This window comes from Pseudophryne corroboree, chromosome 6 (genome assembly GCF_028390025.1).
Source record: "Pseudophryne corroboree isolate aPseCor3 chromosome 6, aPseCor3.hap2, whole genome shotgun sequence".
NCBI classification, from domain to species: domain Eukaryota; kingdom Metazoa; phylum Chordata; class Amphibia; order Anura; family Myobatrachidae; genus Pseudophryne; species Pseudophryne corroboree.
This window is the reverse complement of record NC_086449.1, coordinates 182,976,910-182,997,851: the sequence shown is the minus strand read 5'-3', so window position 1 is coordinate 182,997,851 and position 20,942 is coordinate 182,976,910. Positions and strand designations below refer to the sequence as shown.

The 20,942-nt window shown below is 48.6% G+C and overlaps 1 protein-coding gene and 1 long non-coding RNA gene across 2 annotated transcripts in view; one reads left to right on the top strand and one right to left on the bottom strand.

The window, feature by feature from the left end:
• LOC134935114 (uncharacterized) overlaps positions 1 to 4,867 on the top strand; it is a 50,211-nt gene extending 45,344 nt beyond the window's left edge. Inside the window, exon 2 of the long non-coding RNA XR_010179909.1 lies at positions 4,733 to 4,867. This is a non-coding gene — a long non-coding RNA (uncharacterized LOC134935114). The remainder of the gene's footprint in view (positions 1 to 4,732) is intronic.
• Positions 4,868 to 5,061: 194 nt separating this feature from the next.
• Positions 5,062 to 20,002, bottom strand: LOC134935113 (speriolin-like protein). Its single transcript, XM_063930386.1, has 4 exons — positions 19,653 to 20,002; positions 18,895 to 18,930; positions 17,989 to 18,131; positions 5,062 to 5,513 (listed from the first exon to the last, which is right to left on the bottom strand). The coding sequence occupies exons 1-4, from the start codon at positions 19,807 to 19,809 to the stop codon at positions 5,187 to 5,189; spliced, it is 663 nt and encodes a 220-aa protein (XP_063786456.1). The 5' UTR covers positions 19,810 to 20,002; the 3' UTR covers positions 5,062 to 5,186.
• Between the last annotated feature and the right edge of the window lie 940 nt (positions 20,003 to 20,942).

Here is a 20,942-nt window from a genome sequence, read left to right as displayed (position 1 = left end):
GGGGATTATGCGTGCTAGTCCTCTCGGTGGCGCTGGTTGGGCCACGCATGACTTGAAGATACAGATACGCCTGTTGTCAGTAGAGGAGCCTTGGCTCCTACCTCGACTGGACTGTCTACTTCAACAGGCTCCTTTTTTTTTTCTCCTTGTTCAATTTTACACTGGTTTCGGTTACCCGTGTGACTGTTCACGAGACCTCAGAAGGGAGGAGTTCCCTAGTTCGGTTAGGCCTACTGGGCTCCGATTTCAGAAGTCTATTACCTCTTCTCGCTTTTGCCACTTTGGGAAAACTTTATGGAGCATAATGAAGATAAAAGGGGGTTTTTCCCCCTTCTTCCAGTTACCATTCATCTTTGGTTTCTCTGGGAGGTTTTTTGCTCCGCTGCGCTTCAAACCACACTGACCGGAATTTTAGGTCTCTGCCTTTTTCGCTTTTCTTCCAAATGAGATTAGCCTAGCGGCCGTAAGTTCGGCCTCTTGTTCAGGGAGTACTCTATTGGCAACTCCCCGGGCTCGGCTTCGGCCTCAGCGGTCGTTTCTTCCAGAGGGGAGGTCCATTTTTCATATAAATCTGACACTAGTGGTTTTCAATCCTCTCTGAATGTTGTCAGGGCTCGTCAACTCTCTCTACAGAGGTCTCAGGCTATTCGATGAAGTGTTTTTTCTTCTTTGCTCTGGACGATGCTCCCGTACTAAATAGCCGGGGCCCCAGCATATGCTGGACAGTTGGATACATCTGATCATCAGACAGTCTTCTTGGCGGTTACTAGGGAACCTCCGTTTTCCAATTCAGCGCGCTTTACGCGCATTGTAAGACCTTCGTGGGCAGCCGCCCGCGGGGTCTCCATGAATATTTTGTCGGGCGGCTACTTGGTCAAACCGACATTCGTTTTGTCAAATTCTACAAGTTTGACACTTTTACGGCCTCTGCATCACTGTTTGGCCGAGCAGTTTTTACAGGACTCTCAGCGCTTTCCCACCCGTTTTTTGGGAGCTCTGGGACGTCCCCATTGTAACTACACTCCAGTGGCCCCTAGTGGATGAAGGAGAAATCAGGATTTTGGTACTTACCGATAAATCCCTTTCTCCGATTCCACAGGGGCCACTGGACGCCCGCCCAGCGCTGTTTCTCCTGATTTTTGTTTGATTAACGATTGCAGATCACCATATGACTGCTTGTTGGGTTCAGGCTAGCCTGGTTTTTTGTCAGGTTCTGTTCCAGGTTTAGTTTGTGTTCGCCTGGTTTACAGGGCGTCGTTAACCTCCTCTACCTTACGGTTTGTTTATTACAGCTCTCCTCGGGCACAGTTTAACGTAGACTGGCTTGGAGGGGAGATAGTAGGGGAGGAGCTAGCCACAGTGTGAGAATTTTTAAAGTGCCAGCTACCAATACCACCTACTATCTCCCCATTGTAACTACACTCCAGTGGCCCCTGTGGAATCGGAGAAAGGGATTTATCGGTAAGTACCAAAATCCTGATTTTAATTACCTACCGGTAAATCCTTTTCTCGTAGTTCTTAGAGGATGCTGGGCGCCTGCCCAGTGCTTCGTATTCCTGCATTGTAACTTGGTTCAGTATTGTTGTTTCAGCCGTTGCTGAATTGTTCCAAGTTGATTAGCTTGACTTTCCTTTTTGTTATGTGTGAGCTGGTGTGAATCTCACCACTATCTGCATATTTCCTTCTCTCGAAGTATGTCCGTCTCCTCGGGCACAGTTTCTAGACTGATTCTGGTAGGAGGGGCATACAGGGAGGGGACAGCCCACACTATTAAATTCTTAAAGTGCCAGTGGCTCCCAAAGGACCCGTCTATACCCCCATGGTACTAAATGGACCCCAGCATCCTCTACGGACTACGAGAAAAGGATTTACCGGTAGGCAATTAATATCCTATTTTTGTCTATCACTTTGTAAATAAGCCTTTTTCAGCAACCGCTGTCACAAAACCATTTCTGCTTATGTGCAGTGCGACTTAGACTCATGCACAGTGGCAAAAAAAAATCACACCACTGCACACTAAAACTACACTACATACAACTCTGAAGCAGGCCCTTGTGGGTGACCCTTAAAAGGGATGGATAAATAGAGGGGATGGCCATGTGCAACCCTCACGTGGACCCCCGTCCTTCACTTCTCTTACCAGTTAATTTCCATAGTAGACACTGGTACTTGTCATTGATTTCTATAGTGCACATAGATAGATCTCCGGAAACATGGAAATTGCACCAACTACCCGGTAATCGTTGCAGCACACTTAGAGAGGTATTTTAAATGGGTGCACCTATTATAGATGCACCCATGCCCCATAATTATTTGTAACCAGGTTGCGGGAGATCTTCCCCCACGCCTGGCCTACATTATTTTTTTTTAGTGCAGGCGGTTAGTGTCTGGTTATCAGTGTGATCACTAGACATTTACCTTTATGGATTACAGGCAGAGAGACTGTTGGCGATAGGCACTATTTCTACATGCTGTGTTTATTATGAGACACCTCTACGCAAGAAGTACCTGAGCTGGTTGGGATCCTGTTTCCACTAAGCTGAAGATCAGGAACACTAGCAGCAGTGGGTTCCTGATTTTACAGAAATAAGGATCAAATAAGGTTTGAGATAAAAATATGGTAAAAAAAAGTGGCAGACTAGATGGGCCAAGTGGTTCTTATCTGCGTCTAAATTTCTATGTAAAAAGGACTATCATGCCTAAACCTGGATGGTCACAGAGGTCTGTATTGGAGACATTCAATTCCACCAAGGTGCACAATCCGTAACACCAGCAGCTGTAGATCTACTATATAATTTATTTATTTTTATTGAAGGGGTTAATGTCCAGTGATCGCTAGACACTAACCTTTATGTGGGCACACCACTTAAAGTTCCTCCCTCACCATTTTCATTCATAATTTGTTTTGTGACGCATGTGCTGCCGGTGGGCATGGTCACAACAGCATCACTTCAGATTTTCTCAGTGGGAGCTGCAGGAGTGCCCCCAGGTCTCCTGGAACGGTGGGGATAATGTAAGTTACTGGGGGAAGGGGGCGCACTACATTCACCAGTCTAGCTGATATCGGGAGGACAGGCCCCAATTGTCTTCTGCAGCAAAAGGGTTAAAAGGCAGTCTGTGGAGAAATCAGATTTCTCCAACAGTGCCTTTGGTTTATGTTAATAACGGCGCTGAAGTGTGGCGTTTGCTTGCGATGCATCACGCCACCCTCCACGTGTATATTGGCGTTTACTAACTCCGTATGTATGAAGAAAATCACAAAGGTTTATGACCCGGAGTCATATCTGCGCACCCACCTCTCTGAAGGGGCAGCGCGATAGAAGCCTATAGTCTTCTATTAAGCCACACCATCTGAAGATGGCATTAGCAACCGCATCCAAGCCCTGGAATTAAGGAGGCCGATCCCGGGATTTAGGCCCAAAAATGGCTGGGATTCAATCCCGGGGATTGAGGGATCAGGGTTGAGCGTCCTCAGGATGCTCAGACACTGCCTGGCTCCCCGGCGCAGCGGACCTTCAGTTACAGGTCACGCTGCGCCATCACCCGCCGAGAGCGACGGATGCTTCCACCCGCCCTTCCCCGTTGTATGGTGAGTATTGTGTGTGCGGGACCGGCGGAGCAAGGAGGTGGTCACATAGGCAATAGCCGATCACGGGTATCTCGGGATTGACCATTTTTCAGTCCCGATACCCGTGATTGAAAAAATGGCCTGGGATTGGCCTCCCTACCTGGAATCTATAGCATTCCGGTGCTTAGTGCTTATGCGGTATGTGGCCAAACCTCTGGAAATGACATTTTCAAAGGTTCAGCTGCATATTTAAGCTTCCTGCATCTCTGTTGAAAAGTATTCATTGCTTATCTACTAGCACAGCATCATCTGTGGGTAGTGCTATGGTTATTTGCATGTTCCACTGCCGCAAATCTCGAGCATGTGCAGCGGGGCCAGGAGCTGTGTGACACATCATACAGGATGTGCAGGGAATGCCAGAGATGTGAGTTTTATATCCTCCACGCCGACACCTGACATTTTCATACATTCCGCCGATATAGCTTCTTGCTTTGCAACAAAACAGAGCTACAATACTGCAGAGTGAAGAGTTTGTTTAATACATTTTGTCTTAAGTTTTGCCTGTCAGCAATTGTTGCTAAAACAATGTACAGCCAAGCCAGGAGAGTGTCACATATCTTACTTTTGTTCATCCTGGTCTGCTGGACACCCTACTGTAGCATTTGCATGGACTGAATACTAATAAACTAGAGAACATAGGGGTGGTCTTCAGGATGCCGATTGTCGGGATCCCAGCGCACAGTATACCGGCGCCGGGATCCCGACAGCCGGCATACCGACAGTTTATCTCCCTCGTGGGGGTCCACGACCCCCTTGGAGGGAGAATAAATAGCGTGAAAGCGCGCCACCGTGCCCGCAGCGTGGCGAGCGCAGCGAGCCCGCAAGGGGCTCAATTGCGCTCGTCCCACTGTCGGTATGCCGGCGGTCGGCCTTCCGGCGTCGGTATGCTGGTCGCCGGGAGCCCGGCCGCCGGCATACCATACTACACCCGAACATAGAGCTAGCTTATTAGGTACCCAGGGTATTTCCCCACAGGAGAGATCACAGAAAACCTATGTACCAGAGGTTAGAGGCTGAAGATGTGAGTCACTTGTACTAGCAAACTGCTTGTGATTGGTTGGTTGCAAATCGTTCCACTGACACTTGTGCTTTCTTTTTTTCTAGGGCACAAATTAGGATTTTTTTTTTGTGGTGTTAGGTTGACGGGGGTTACACAACAAGGTGAGTTGTTTCTGCTGTATTAGGGAAATGTTGTAGTTTAGCCCATGCACTTGCACATATAATAAATGATTTACCACATGGCCATGTGTATAATTTATGTCTGGTGTAGAGCCAGACATACTGTATGTGCTACTGTTGCTGACTGGAAAGCATCTCGAGTTCCACATAAAGGTAATTATACTATTTTTCTGTGCATTGTTTTTCAAAGACTCATTTATCAACTCTTCATCAGCCTCTCTCTACTTAAAGTAAAGTGGCACCATACACGTGACGACTGTGTTTTTAGAATTGCCTATTTTATTTCTGTAAATTAGCGTATTTGTGCACTGTGGGCCAATTGATGGAATTCTCTGGAAGGAGGATATACTTTTGTAAGATGGAGCAACAGAACCTCCCTCTACAAGCTCAATATCGGCTTACCGTCCTCCTTGGCCAAGGCAATTAGGCAATTGAGGAGGATATATACATTTTCTAATACATCATTAGATACTGCGTCGGCAACCATCTTGCGCAATATATTTGGGTCATTATAGGAGGCCCGTTCGCTGCCGACGGGATGGGATGTTAGTATTCCGTATGTATTCACCAGGTATTCCGAGAAGTTTGGGTGCACACTTGGATTGTAATTCAGTTTTTTGAGCTTCGTCATGACTGCTGCGTAGCGTTGGTTCATCTCGGCCCTTAATTTTTCGTCTACTTTGTTGGTCACAGGACAATAAGTGGACTGTAGGGAAGGGAGGAGAAAGTGAGAATGGGCAAAGAAACAGACATAGGTGTTTTTCTCTTACGTCCTAGAGGATGCTGGGGTCCACATTAGTACCATGGGGTATAGACTGGTCCACCAGGAGCCATTGGCACTTTAAGAGTTTGAGAGTGTGGGCTGGCTCCTCCCTCTATGCCCCTCCGACCAGACTCAGTTTAGAAAATGTGCCCGGAGTAGCCGGACACAGCTAGGGGAGCTCTCCAGAGTTTCTCTAGTAAAGTTGTTTTTTAGAGTTTATTATTTTACAGGGAGGCTGCATTGTGGGACTAAGGGGGGAGAGTGTCCGCCCTGCGGGGTCTGAGCCACTATCTCCGCTGACAGAACACTGAGCTCCTGAGGGGATAGAACGTTCCCCGCCACAGGGGATCGCTCACCCCAGCAGCATGCCGCCACCCCCTTACAGAGCCAGAAGATTGGTGGCGAGTGAGTCACCGACCCCCCTAGCAAGTGGGGGGCCGGTGTGAAGATGGCGGCAACAGGGTACTAACTGCACTCTGGGGCTCAGAGGTACATAGTGTGGTGCTGTGAAGGACGCCCTGAGCCAGCGCCTATACCCTACACTGACCTTCCAGCCTGTCAGGGTCCCTGGATCGCTGCCAGCATAATTCCTGAGGCCAGTATAATCTTCTGAGAGCAGGAAGACAGCGCTATTTTGGGGACGGAGCTTCTGCTCAGAGTGGACCCAGCAGCGTTCAGCGCCATTTTCCTGCCTGCACAACGCTATCAGTGAAGAGCAAGTCCCTCCAGAACAACTCCAGCTATCTCTCACGGTACCAGGGGATTGTAGAAGGGGGACGAAGCTGTATACATGCTGTGTAACCTATTAAGGTGCACAGTCAGCGCTGGTTGGGGGTCTCCCTTTACCTAAAAAGCGCTGTGTGTGGGTTGGCTCCAATCTCTGTGTCTCTCTTGCCATTCTTGGGGGTGAAACTCTGTCTGCCCTCCCCTGTGTGTGTGTGGAGTGTCTCCATTAAGCTATGTCCAGGGACTCTGTGTCATATGCTGCAGAGGATATGTCCTCTCAGGATGATCCCATTCCGTGTAATCAGGATTGCACTGTTTTAGCACAGATACCAGCAAGGGAGCCTGATTGGTTATCCTCTATAAAATCTATGATTTCTCAGATTTCTTTCTACTAGGGTTGCACAGAATGAATCTGCAACTTAAGCTTTACAGAACTCTATGGCAGTATGGCCCACTTCTGTTACCTCAGGGCCCCCCTCTGTATATTCCCAAAAACGTGCTCTTGCCCAGATTATGCAAGATGACACGGATACCGATTCTGACACTGAGGACGGTGATGGGGATGTGTTGAGGTGGGCAGCATCTCTTGCAAAAGTGGTGCAGTTGATGATGGAGGCCATTAGGGATGTGTTGAATACTGCTGATACAACACCTGAGCAGGTTGAGGAGGCTTACTTCACTGAAAATAAGGAAGCCTCGCTAACCTTCCCTGTGTCAAAAAAATTAAATGCTATTTTTGAAAAAGCTTGGGAAAACCCTGAGAAAAAATTCCAGATCCCTAAAATGGTCCAGGTGGCGTTTCCTTTCCCTGTGGAGGATAGGAAAAAATGGGAAAACCCGCCCATTGTTGACGCGTCTGTACCAGACGCTCAAAAAAGGTGGTTTTACCTGTTCCAGGATCCACCGCCTTGAAAGAGCCGGCTGATCGTAAAATTGATAATACGCTCAAATCCATTTACACGGCTTCAAAGGCTATACTACGTCCCACTATTGCCAAAGCTATAGTAAAGTGGTCAGGAACGTTACTTGAAAATTTGGATACTATGGATAAATCTGATGTTGAATTGTTTTTACGTAACATTCAGGATTCGGCAGGATTTCTGGTAGAATCCATGAAAGACCTGGGTTCCATGGCTGCAGGAATTTCTTCCATGTCTGTCTCAGCTCTTCGAGGACTGTGGCTGCGACAGTGGTCTGCCGACGCGGAATCCAGGAGAAGTGTAGAGACCCTACCTTTCACAGGTCAGGCTCTCTTTGGGGAAGCGTTCGATGTGTGGATCCCCACGGCTACAGCGGGTAAGTCACCTTTTCTTCCCTCAGCTGCACCTGCTACGAAGAAACCTTTTCTTCAACTGCATCACAGCCCTTTCGGGCTGCCAAGCCACGAAAGGCCAGACCGTCCAACACCTACTTTAGGGGAGGTCGTCCCAATCCAAGAAATCTGCTGCTGCAGGTTCCCAGGAACAGAAACCTGCTTCAGGTACGCCGAAGTCCTCCGCATGACGGTGGACTGCACGCCCCCGGAAGTGGGGCCGGTGGGAGCGAGACTCAGGCATTTCTGTCACGTCTGGGTGTCGTCCGGCCTGGATTCCTGGGTGCAAGATATCGTGTCCCAGGGGTACAAGCTCGAATTTCAAGATCTCCCTCCTCACCGATTCTTCGAATCAGGCTTGCCAGCTTTGTTGGCAGACAGGGCTGTCCTGCAGGCAGAAGTTGGTGGTGGCACAGGTTATTCTACCGGTCCCTCCTCATATGCAAAACAAAGGTTACTATTTGAACCTTTTCGTGGTACTGAAACCGGATGGTTCGGTCAGGCCCATTCTGAACCTAAAATCTCTAAATCCCTTTCTGGAGGAGTTCAAGTTCAAAATGGAGTCTCCTTGGGCGGTTGTCAGGAATCGACTCACCACAGCCATATCTGTCCGTCGGTGCGGACTCCGTCCGGGGTCCCTACGTTCTGCTGTCGTCCGCTCCTCTGCCGCCAGACGTCATCCTGGGCCTAGGAACGCTCCTGTAACAGCGGGCGTGTGAGCACGCCGCGTTCCCGCCGGGCCGCAGCATGGGCGCCGCCATGACAGTCTCCATCGGTCAGAGTACGGCGGCCAATCCGGAGCTTGGCCGCACCTCCTTTTCCCACTCCAACCAATGTCTGCACACCAGGGGGTATATCAGGAGCTGCAGGGTGAGCCTGTGGTTGTCCTGAACTTTGTGTCACTCCTGCGACCCATGTGCCTGGATCCTCCGTGTTCCTGGTTACCTTCCTGGATCCTCCGTGTTCCTGGTTACCTTCCTGCATCTCCGTGGAACTACAAGCATCAGCAATCCCTGCATTTGTATTTGGCTCCACACCTATCTACAACCACTGTGTGCTTCAGCCTCAGCAGTAGAGACTCTCTCCAGGTGCATTCCATCACCTCACCTGTTAAGCAGCTTGCTAGCTGCCTGTGCCTAACGAACTGCACTGTGGACTTCCACCTGAGTCTCCTGCATCTGCTACCAGGTTTGCTACACATTTATTACCATCTCTGCTGGCTCCACGTTTTAAACCATTCTGGTTCTCACACCAGTGAACTTATCCATCATTACCATTTCCTCCATAGACTCTCAGCTTCCAAGCTGCACCATTTCCATTGCATACTTTTTATTGTTTATTCCTGCACGTTATTCTGCTGCCTTATTGTGTGAACTTTTATGTTAATAAAACACCATTGCGCTGATGCGCAGAAACCCAATCCAGCCTCCTCACTTCTTCCATCCTACCTCCACTGACCCACTAGCGCCCCCTCCGGGGACACAAGCAAAACCGAACCTGACAGTAAGTTCAGGACCGATGGACTCGGACGGTGGTCAGAGTGTGGGGTCAGGGGCCTTACAAAATCTGGTCTCCCGCTTGGATGGTCAAGAGGCTGTGCAGCAGCAGATGTTCCAGTTTCTGCAAGGGATGTCCTCCCGGATTGATACACTACAGCAAACCCTGCCTAGTGTACTTGCTACTCCAGTTCCAGTTACCCCAGCACCTGCAAGTGCTGTGAGTTCTTCTACGCTGGCTGCATCAGCTCCAGTGTCACGCTTGCACCTGCCCGTGCCTAGCAAATATGATGGCAGTCCGAAGTTATGTCGCGGGTTCCTTAACCAATGTGAAATCCAGTTTGAATTATTATCACACAATTTCCCCACGTCAAGATCCAAGGTTGCCTACATTATCTCACTGCTCTCTGGTTCTGCCTTGAGTTGGGTGTCTCCTCTGTGGGAACGTGCTGACCCTCTGATGAACAATTACGCTGAATTCGTGTCAACCCTCAGACGTATCTTTGACGAGCCAGGTCGTGCAACATCAGCCTCTGCAGACCTTATTCAGCTTCGTCAAGGTACCCGGAGTATGGGACAATATGTCATCCAGTTCCAGACGTTAGCCGCAGAGATTCAGTGGAATAATCAAGCCCTGGTAGCAGCCTTCTGGCATGGACTTTCAGATCGGATCAAGGATGAACTGGCAACCCGCGATGTCCCTGAGCAATTGCCTGAACTGATTTCTCTATGCATCAAGTTGGACTCTCGCATCCGCGAACGCAACAGTGAGCGTGCTCGTAGTGAGCCGCGCAAGTCAACAATGGTACCTTCAGTACAATTTCAGCCTCCACCTTCTGATGAGCCTATGCAAATCAATAGGTCCCGCCTAACTCCTGAGGAGCGGTCAAGAAGACTCCGTGGGAGATTGTGTCTTTATTGTGCGGCTGCAGGTCACCAGATCAATTCTTGTACAGTGCGTTCGGGAAACGCCAGATCCTGACTTGTAAAGGAGGAGTCAAGTTGGGATCTTCTAGACAAGCTCCTTCAAACCAAGACCTCATTCTTCCTGTGACTTTAGAGACTACAGATGGTCTTCAGTCTGCATCTGCGTTAGTGGACTGTGGAGCCGCAGGAAACTTCATCACTCAAGCTGCGGTAGATAAGTTTCGTTTGCCTATCTGCGAACTCTCATATCCAGTCTACATCACTGCAGTAAATGGTAGCCGAATCTCCAAGGGGAATATCTCTCACCAAACCAGACCAGTGGTTCTGGGAGTCGGGTTCCTGCATTCTGAATTAATAAAGTTTTTAGTTATTCCTCAGGCAACCCAGGAGATCGTGTTGGGAATGCCCTGGCTCCAACTACATAATCCGCAGATTGATTGGTCTACGTTACAACTCACTTCCTGGGGTTCACATTGTCGCCAGTCCTGCTTAGCCCAAGTTTGTCCTATCAAGTCTTCTGAAGTCAAAACCCAGTCAAATCTTCCTGCGGCTTACCAAGATTTCTCTGACGTCTTCAGTGAAAAGGCCGCTGATGTTCTGCCGCCCCATAGAGAGTGGGATTGCCCCATTGACCTCATTCCCGGCAAGAAACCACCAAGGGGGCGTACCTATCCGTTATCCGTTCCTGAAACTGAGGCGATGAGCGACTACATCAGGGAGAACTTACAGAAAGGATTTATCCGTCCCTCATCTTCACCCACTGGTGCGGGCTTCTTCTTTGTTAAAAAAAAGGATGGAGGATTACGTCCATGCATTGACTACCGGGGTCTCAATGACATTACCATCAAAAACAGTTATCCATTACCACTCATCACTGAATTGTTTGATAGAGTTAAGGGAGCCCGCATCTTCACCAAGTTAGATCTCCGCGGTGCCTACAACCTCATCAGAATCCGTAGTGGTGACGAATGGAAGACAGCTTTTAATACTCGAGATGGTCATTACGAGTACCTGGTAATGCCATTCGGGTTGAGCAATGCCCCAGCAGTGTTCCAGCACTTTGTTAACTAAATCTTCCGTGACGTTCTGTACAAATACCTCGTAGTTTACCTGGATGATATCCTCATCTTCTCCCAAGATCTCTCTTCTCATCGTCTGCAAGTCCGTGAGGTCCTCCGACGTCTTCGTGAGAACCGTCTCTACGGCAAATTATCCAAGTGTACCTTCGAAGTTCCCTCCATACCCTTCCTGGGGTATATAATTTCCGGATCGGATCTCCAGATGGACCCGACAAAGTTGGAAGCCATTGCCAATTGGTCCATTCCAAGTAGTCTCAAGTCTATTCAGCGATTCCTGGGATTCGCCAATTATTATAGGAAGTTTATCCGAGGATTTACAACTCTAATCGCTCCTATTACCAACTTAACTCGGAAAGGGGCTGATCATTCCAACTGGTCAGAAGAAGCTTTAGCGGCATTTCAAAAGATCGAGCTGGCCTTTATGTCTGCTCCAGTTCTGTCTCAACCGGATGTAAACAAGCCATTCGAGTTGGAGGTGGATGCCTCCACAGTAGGAGTTGGAGCTGTTCTCTCCCAGAAGGGAACTGATGGGAAGATTCACCCTTGTGGATTTTATTCTCGTAAATTCCTCCCTGCAGAAGCTAACTATTCCATTGGAGATCAAGAACTACTAGCGATCAAGCTGGCCCTTGAGGAATGGAGGTATCTCCTGGAAGGGGCCAAATTTCCGTTCAACATCTATACGGATCATAAAAATCTGCTTTATTTGAAGGCAGCCCAGTGCCTCAATCCTCGCCAGTCCCGGTGGGCTATGGGGGTCATTCCGAGTTGTTCGCTCGCAAGGCGATTTTAGCAGAGTTACACACGCTAAGCCTCCGCCTACTGGGAGTGAATCTTAGGTTCTTAAAATTGCGAACGATGTATTCGCAATATTGCGATTACAAACTACTTAGCAGTTTCAGAGTAGCTTCAGACTTACTCGGCATCTGCGATCAGTTCAGTGCTTGTCGTTCCTGGTTTGACGTCACAAACACACCCAGCGTTCGCCCAGACACTCCCCCGTTTCTCCAGCCACTCCCGCGTTTTTTCCGGAAACGGTAGCGTTTTTATCCACACGCCCATAAAACGCCGTGTTTCCGCCCAGTAACACCCATTTCCTGTCAATCACATTACGATCGCCGGAGCGAAGAAAAAGCCGTGAGTAAAAAAACTATCTTCATAGCAAAATTACTTGGCGCAGTCGCAGTGCGAACATTGCGCATGCGTACTAAGCAGAAAAACGCTGCGATGCGAAGAAAATTACAGAGCGAACGACTCGGAATGACCCCCTATGTTCTTCTCTCGTTTTAACTTTAAGCTTCATTTCCGCCCAGGTTCTCAGAATATCAAGGCAGACGCTTTATCCCGATCTATGGAGTCCGAAGAGGAGACGTCCGACTCGGTTCCGCATTCCATCCTGAGTCCAGTGGTATTTGCTTCGTCTCAAGTTTCTCCTGCTCCACCTCCTGGTAAGACTTTTGTTTCCCCAGAACTCCGTTCCAAGTTGCTGTCTTGGGCTCATCAGTCCAAATTCACTGGGCATCCTGGTGTCCTGAAAACTTTCAACTTCCTCTCTGAGACATACTGGTGGCCGAAGATGAAAGTTGACATCAAAGATTTCGTGGCATCCTGCCCGAAGTGTGCGCAGCACAAGACTCCTCGACAATCTCCAGCAGGTCAGTTACAACCATTATCTGTTCCCAGCCATCCCTGGTCACACTTGTCCATGGATTTCATCTCTGACCTTCCCTCTTCTCAAGGATTCAATACCATCTGGGTTGTGCTTGACAGGTTTACCAAAATGGCCCATTTTGTACCACTCCAGGGTCTTCCTTCCGCACTAAAGCTTGCCCAAATCTTCCTACGGGAGATTTTCCGCTTACATGGACTACCCACTGAAATTATATCTGACCGTGGAGTTCAGTTTGTGGCAAGATTTTGGAGAGCCCTTTGTTCTGCCATGCAAGTCAACCTCAAGTTTTCGTCAGCCTACCACCCTCAGACGAATGGGCAGACGGAGAGGGTAAACCAAGAGTTAGAAACCTTTTTAAGGCTTTATGTTTCGTCTTCTCAAGATGACTGGTTGGACCTGCTCCCATGGGCTGAATTTGCCCACAATTTCCGCTACCATACTGCTACAGAAACAACTCCGTTCTTTGCTGTATATGGACAACATCCCCGTGTTCCAGATTTTCAAGAACTTCCTCACATTGATGTTCCTGCTGCCACTGCTGTCTTGAGTCAGTTCTCTTCAACCTGGAGGAAGATTCATGCTTCTCTCAAGAAGGCTTCTAGCCGGTATAAGTTCTTTGCTGACCGCAAAAGACGTGCAGTTCCTAGCCTGAAACCTGGTGACAAGGTTTGGCTTTCCACCCGGAACCTCCGTCTTAGAGTCCCGTCGATGAAATTTGCACCACGTTTCATCGGTCCCTTTTCCATCGAAAGAGTCATCAGTCCTGTGGCCTACAAGCTCAAGTTACCACCTTCTCTACGAATACCTAATGCCTTTCATGTCTCTCTCCTCAGACCGTTAGTCCTGAATCGCTTCCAAAGAGCTCTTCCAGTCGGCCCCAAAGTGCGAACTCAGCGGGGCGTGGAGTTCGAGATAGAGAAGATTCTGGATTCCCGTTGCCGGTACGGTCGTCTACAATACCTTATCGACTGGTCCGGTTATGGTCCTGAGGAGAGAAGTTGGGTGAATTCGTCAGATGTCCATGCTCCAAGGTTGGTCCGTGTCTTCCACAGAACTCATCCTTCCAAGCCACGTGGGTGTTCAGTGCCCACCCATAAAGGAGGGGGTACTGTCAGGAATCGACTCACCACAGCCATATCTGTCCGTCGGTGCGGACTCCGTCCGGGGTCCCTACGTTCTGCTGTCGTCCGCTCCTCTGCCGCCAGACGTCATCCTGGGCCTAGGAACGCTCCTTTAACAGCGGGCGTGTGAGCACGCCGCGTTCCCGCCGGGCCGCGGCCCGGGGGCGCTGCCATGACAGTCTCCATCGGTCAGAGTACAGCGGCCAATCCGGAGCTTGGCCGCACCTCCTTTTCCCACTCCAACCAATGTCTGCACACCAGGGGGTATATCAGGAGCTGCAGGGTGAGCCTGTGGTTGTCCTGAACTTTGTGTCACTCCTGCGACCCATGTGCCTGGATCCTCCGTGTTCCTGGTTACCTTCTTGAATCCTCCGTGTTCCTGGTTACCTTCCTGCATCTCCGTGGAACTACAAGCATCAGCAATCCCTGCATTTGTATTTGGCTCCACACCTATCTACAACCACTGTGTGCTTCAGCCTCAGCAGTAGAGACTCTCTCCAGGTGCATTCCATCACCTCACCTGTGAAGCAGCTTGCTAGCTGCCTGTGCCTAACGAACTGCACTGTGGACTTCCACCTGAGTCTCCTGCATCTGCTACCATGTTTGCTACACATATATTACCATCTCTGCTGGCTCCACGTTTTAAACCATTCTGGTTCTCACACCAGTGAACTTATCCATCATTACCATTTCCTCCATAGACTCTCAGCTTCCAAGCTGCACCATTTCCATTGCATACTTTTTATTGTTTATTCCTGCACGTTATTCTGCTGCCTTATTGTGTGAACTTTTATGTTAATAAAACACCATTGCGCTGATGCGCAGAAACCCAATCCAGCCTCCTCACTTCTTCCATCCTACCTCCACTGACCCACTAGCGCCCCCTCCGGGGACACAAGCAAAACCGAACCTGACAGCGGTGATATCAGGTCTGTAAGAGGGGAATTCCTGGTATCCCTGGATATCAAGGATACATACCTCCACATTCCGATTTGGCCGCCGCATCAGGCTTATCTCCGATTCGCACTGTTGGACTGTCACGATCAGTTCCAGGCTCTGCCATTTGGCCTCTCCACAGCACCGAGGGTATTCACCAAGGTGATGGCGGAAATGATAGTTCTCCTCCGCAGCCAGGGGGTGAACATAATCTATATCTGGACGATCTGCTGATAAAGGCATCGTCCAAGTAGAAGCTGTTACAGTCCATCCTTCTCATGACCCACCTGCTCAGGGAACACGGTTGGATCCTGAATCTTCCAAAATCAAATTTGGAACCAACCAGGAGGTTGTCCTTTCTGGGAATGATCCTCGACACGGAAGTGCAGAGGGTGTTTCTTCCAGAGGAAAAAGCGTTGGTGATACAAACAATGGTCCGGGATGTCCTTAAGCCAGCCCGGGTGTCAGTTCATCAGTGCATTCGCCTTCTGGAAAAGGTGGTGGCCTCTTACGAGGCTCTACAGTACGAGAGGTTTCATGCTCGGTCCTTCCAACTGGATCTCCTGGACAAGTGGTCGTGATCCCATCTACATATGCACCAGAGGATACGTCTGTCACCAAAGGCCAGGATTTCACTCCTCTGGTGGTTGCAACTACCTCACCTTTTGGAGGGCCGCAGGTTTGGGATTCAGGACTGAATCCTTCTAACCACGGATGCAAGTCTCTGGGGCTGGGGCGCAGTCACTCAAGGGGAGTCAAGTCAAGTCTGGAAGCTGGCCTGCCGATAAACATTCTACAACTAAGAGCCATCTACAACGGTCTTCTCCAAGCGGCCCATCTTCTAAAAAATCGGGCCATTCAAGTGCAGTTGGACAATGTAACGACAGTGGCTTACATCAACCGACAGGGCGGAACGAAGAGCAGAGCTGCAATTTCAGAGGTAACAAGAATCATCCTCTGTGCATAAAAACACTCGTTGGCGCTATCAGCAATCTTCATTCCGGGAAGCAGACTTCCTCAGCAGACACTATCTCCATCCATGAGAGTGTGGTCTCCATCCGGAGGTGTTCAAGGAGGTAACAGATCTTTGTGGTGTACCTCAAATCGACATGATGGCCTCTCGTCTCAACAAGAAGCTTCAGCGATATTGTTCCAGGTTGAGGGACGCGCAAGCAGTGGCGGTGGACGCCCTAGTGACTCCGTGGGTTTTCCAGTCTCCACCACTCCCACTCATTCCAAGAGCTCATAAGGAGAACAAGGGTTCAAGCGATCTTCATTGCTCCGGACTGGCCAAGAAGGTCTTGGTACGCGGATCTTCTGAATTCTACTGCTAGAAGAGCCAAGGCCTCTTCCTCTTCGGGAGGACCTGCTGCAGCAGGGACCGTTCGCCTATCAAGACTTACCGCAGCTGCGTTTGACGGCAGGGAGGTTGAACGCAAGATACTAGCCCGGAAGGGCATTCCGAACAAGGTTATTCCTACCCTGATACAGGCTAGGAAAGGGGTTATGTCTAAGCATTACCATCGTATTTGGAAAAAATGTGTATCTTGGGGTGAGTCCAAGAAGTTTCCTACGGTGGAGTTTCAACTGGGACGTTTCTCCTCTCCCTGCAAGCAGGTGTGGCTATGGGCCTGAGGTTGGGATCCATAAAGGTCCAAATATTGGCCCTATCCATTTTCTTCCAGAAACAGTTGGCTTCCCTCCCATTTTTTTGAAGGGAGTTCTGCACATCCAACCTCCCTTTTGTACCGCCTACGTCACCCTGGGATCTTAACGTGGTGTTGCAGTTCCTCCAGTCGGACTGGTTTGGGCCTCTACAGGAGGTTGAGGTCAAGTTTCTCACGTGGAAGGCTGTCACTTTGTTGGCCTTAGCTTCTGCTAGACGTGTGTCGGAGTTGGGGACTTTGTCATGTAGAAGCCCATACTTGATCTTCCATAAAGATAGAGCTGAGCTCCCGACATGTCAGCAGTTTCTTCCGAAGGTTTTGTCGGCATTTCATATCAACCAACCTATTGTGGTGCCAGTTGCGACTGACTCCTCAATTTCATCAAAGTCCATAGATGTTGTAAGGGCTCTGAAAATCTATATGAGGAGGAAAGCTCGTCACAGAAAATCGGACTCGCTGTTTGTCCTGTATGATCCCAAGAAAATGGTGTGTCCTGCTTCTAAGCAGACGATATCTGGCTGGATCAGGTTCACTATCCAGCATGCGTATTCTACGGCGGGATTGCCGTGTCCTACGTCTGTTAAGGCCCACTCTACTCGTAAGGTGGGGTCTTCATGGGCGGCTGCCCGGGGTGTCTCGGCATTACAACTTTGCTGAGCAGCAACTTGGTCTGGGTCGAACACGTTTGCAAAGTTCTACAAGTTCGATACTTTGGCCTCTGAGGACCTGAAGTTTGGTCTATCTGTTCTGCAGGAGCCTCCGCGCTCTCCCTCCCAATCTGGGAGCTTTGGTACATCCCCATGGTACTAATGTGGACCCCAGCATCCTCTAGGACGTAAGAGAAAATAGGATTTTGGTTACCTACCAGTAAATCCTTTTCTCGTAGTCCGTAGAGGATGCTGGGCGCTAGCCCAGCGCTTCGTTTTCCTGCTATCGTTATTTGGTTCAGTACAACTTCGTTTTAGTTGAGTACTGCATTGTTACTTGGTTAAGTAATGTTTCAGCTGTTGCTGAGTTTCAAGCTAGTTAGCTTGATGTGCCTTGTATGTGTGAGCTGGTGTGAATCTCGCCTTCTCTCGAAGATGTCCGTCTCCTCGGGCACAGTTTCTAGACTGAGTCTGGTAGGAGGGGCATAGAGGGAGGAGCCAGCCCACACTCTCAAACTCTTAAAGTGCCAATGGCTCCTGGTGGACCCGTCTATACCCCATGGTACTAATGTGAACCCCAGCATCCTCTACGGACTACGAGAAAAGGATTTACCGGTAGGTAACCAAAATCCTATTATTGTGCTCATATGAACCGTACATAACACAACTAGCAATAGACTATGGGCCTAATTCAAGGTTAATCCCAAAAGCAATATCTTCCTCTAATGGGCAAAACCATGTGCAATGTAGGGGGGGGCAGATATGACGTGCAGAGAAAGTTGGGGAGGGGGGTTGGAGAGAGAGTGTGTGTTTGTGTGGGCAATCCTCATTTTACCTGTAAAATCTTCTCCTCTATGTTGGCCACCCTGAAACCATAGAGATGACCATGATTCTTGAAGACACATACAAGAATCCGTCGCTCCAGTTGGAAGGCTATATCGCCAGTTAGATGTTTGCAGAGTTGGAAATAAGTGGGATCTAGATGGGAAAACAATGTTACCAATTGGCATCTGCCCACTTGTAATGACAGACTGTGTAAGTGTTCCATAATGTGTCACCAGCAACAGTCACCTAGATAGAGGAGACTAAATAAACTGGAAAAGCCCTTTCATTTTAATTCAGTTCTCTGCAAAGTGTGGCCGTGATGTTTAGCTGCACAAATCACTCTATAATACAGTTCCCCCAACATAGCCAGTTATCCTGCGCTGCTCTGTGAGGTGTCCACGATCAGACTGTCTCCGCAGTGTTCCGATGGCACTTGGCAGGCATTGCAATAACTGAATCGCCCCCTAATACAGTGGTTTCCTTGTGTGTGATACAGCTTATGGCCTCCTAGCGCAGGCCTGGCCAACCTGTACCTCTACAGCTGTTGTGAAACTACAAGTCTCAGCATGCCCTACCACAGTTATGCTATTAGGGAATGCTAAAACCGGCAGGTCATGCTGGGATGTGTAGTTTCATAACAGCCGGAGAGCCACAAAAGTTGGCCAGGTCTGTCCTAGAGGTCACTGATGCTCAGCAAATGCTACTATATTACAGTATCTTACATCTAAGACTGGCATCAGTATTTTCTTTCTTGAGATCTAAAGAACTGTATTAAACATTTGCTCTAACCAGTTCTATTGTGTGTCCTAACCTGGCCAGAGCTGTGGCCTGTGTATCTGACAGTAGGTCTATTACCTCACGGCTTGTTCCCAGTATATGCCAACAGTTATTAATGGTTAGTAGAAAGAGATCTTACCGCGGCAAGGGGTTTCTTGAACATCCTCTCTCTTATCTTCGATATTTAGCATAAGGAGAAAAAATGTAAATTAGAACTATCATTATTTTCTACAGTTGTACTATCTTCAGACTTTCTGCCTCCATCTTAGGATAATACAGTGGGCATACTAAGGGGGTGATCTATCAAAGCTTGGAGAACGATGCAGCACCATGTGTCAGTTTTCAAACACAGCCTGTAACGGGTTGGGTAGAATATGCCGGTGGTCAGAATACCGGCCGCAGCATCCTGATAGTGGATGGTAAGTATACCTTACCCCAATGGCCCCCTAACCGTACCTCTCCATAGCCTAAACCTAACCCCCACTCTCCGCAGCCTAACCCTAAAACTCGCTGCTTATGATGAAATACGTTGGTTAATCTCCCCCTTAGTATGATAGCACTCTGGCAGTTGGGCAAAACCATGTGCACTGCAGGGGGGCAGATATAACATTTGCAGAGGGAGTTAGATTTGGGTGGGTTATATTGTTTCTGTTCAGGGTAAATACTGGCTGCTTTATTTTTACACTGCAATTTACATTTCAGTTTGAACACACCCCACCCAAATCTCTCTCTCTGCACGTTATATCTGCCCCCCCCCCCCCTGTAGTGCATGGGCACATGGTTTTGCCCAACTGCTAACAAATTTGCTGCTGTGATCAACTCTGAATTAGGCCCATTGTACCCATCCCCAAACGCTACATTCTGTGCTGAATTATCCCAAGTTTATTTTGGTCTTACATGGAACGTCTTGGCATACTGTCCCTGGAGGCGGAAGACAGCGCATGAGATTTTCCCGCAACAAGCTGACCATCTTCTTCAGTTCAGCAGTCTGGGCGAGCAGAAAAGCATTTTCAGCCCTCAAAATCTTTACCTCCTGACTCTGAATATTATCCATGTTTCTGAAGTGGAATCCAGGCAACTCCTTCTACCTTTCTTTCTCCTGTCTGTTAGATAACATGGAGAGCTGTGGAAAAAATCTGCTGCACTTCTGTTCGGACTATGGTGAGCCTTAGTGACCTATCGGTTAGCCCTCTATGACATCATACACTGTTTGTAACATGCATGTGTCAGAGAGCCATAAGCTCATGGGAAATGACCCAGGAATCAGTAGGGGATGCCGTCAAAATACCAGCAGTCAGAGGACCAACAGCAGGACCCCGTAGGCCAGAATCACGGCATATCCCGGAAGTACAGGGGTTAGGGTTAGGCAGTGGGGGGAGGTTAGGGTCAGACTGCGGGAGGGGTGGGCTAGGGTTAAAATACTTACCAGAATATGTCAGGATCTGGCCATCGGGATCCCGCTGTCAGTTTGACTGTTATGATCCTGACTGCTGGTATTTCGTACCCAGCCCATCGGTAGGGATAAATGCCTCTGAACCAAAAGTTCGTTATTTAGTGTTAATTTACCTAAACCCAAGCAAGAACCGTACGAAGCAATTCCTTCAGCCACAACCTCTTTCTAAACACAGTAATACGCCAACTACCCTGCATATTGATTGTAATGCGTAACTCTCTGGTCTTTAAGCTCATTACTTAGTATGTAATAACAGTGCACACTTATTACTTGTAACAATTATATTGTTACAAGTAATAAATGTGACAATCAGGTTTATAATATATAACATAGCTACATGAACATATCTGCTGTAACCTACAACAACCTATTACTTGGTCACAGGCAGAAGAAAGTCATCACCATAAACCAATGACTCAAAAGACAGCCAGTCCATTTTAAAGCATAAGGGGGAGATGTACGAAGCCCTGGAGAGTGATAGGTGGATTGAGATAACGTACCAGCCCATCAGCTCCTAACTAATAATAATAATGATTTTTTTTAATATAGCGCTCTTTCTCCAACAGGACTCAAGGCGCTTACTGCCATGTTACAGGCCTGTATTTGAAAAATGACAGGAGCTGATCAGTTGGTAGTTTATCGCTCTCCAAGGCCGAGCACATTTGCCTCTCTGTGCCTTATTCAGAATGAGACGCAAAGAAGATTTGCTGCGTGTTTATAATGCGCACATTTTT

Bases quoted from the DNA above. Each gene is read 5' to 3' on its own strand.
- LOC134935113 (XM_063930386.1), bottom strand. From the start codon at position 19,809: ATGGATAATATTCAGAGTCAGGAGGTAAAGATTTTGAGGGCTGAAAAT. The intron at 18,931-19,652 runs GTAAGACCAAAA...TAAATATCGAAG, and splicing joins AGTATGCCAAGACGTTCCAT to ATAAGAGAGAGGATGTTCAA. The intron at 5,514-17,988 runs GTAAAATGAGGA...CCTTCCCTACAG, and splicing joins TAGAGGAGAAGATTTTACAG to TCCACTTATTGTCCTGTGAC.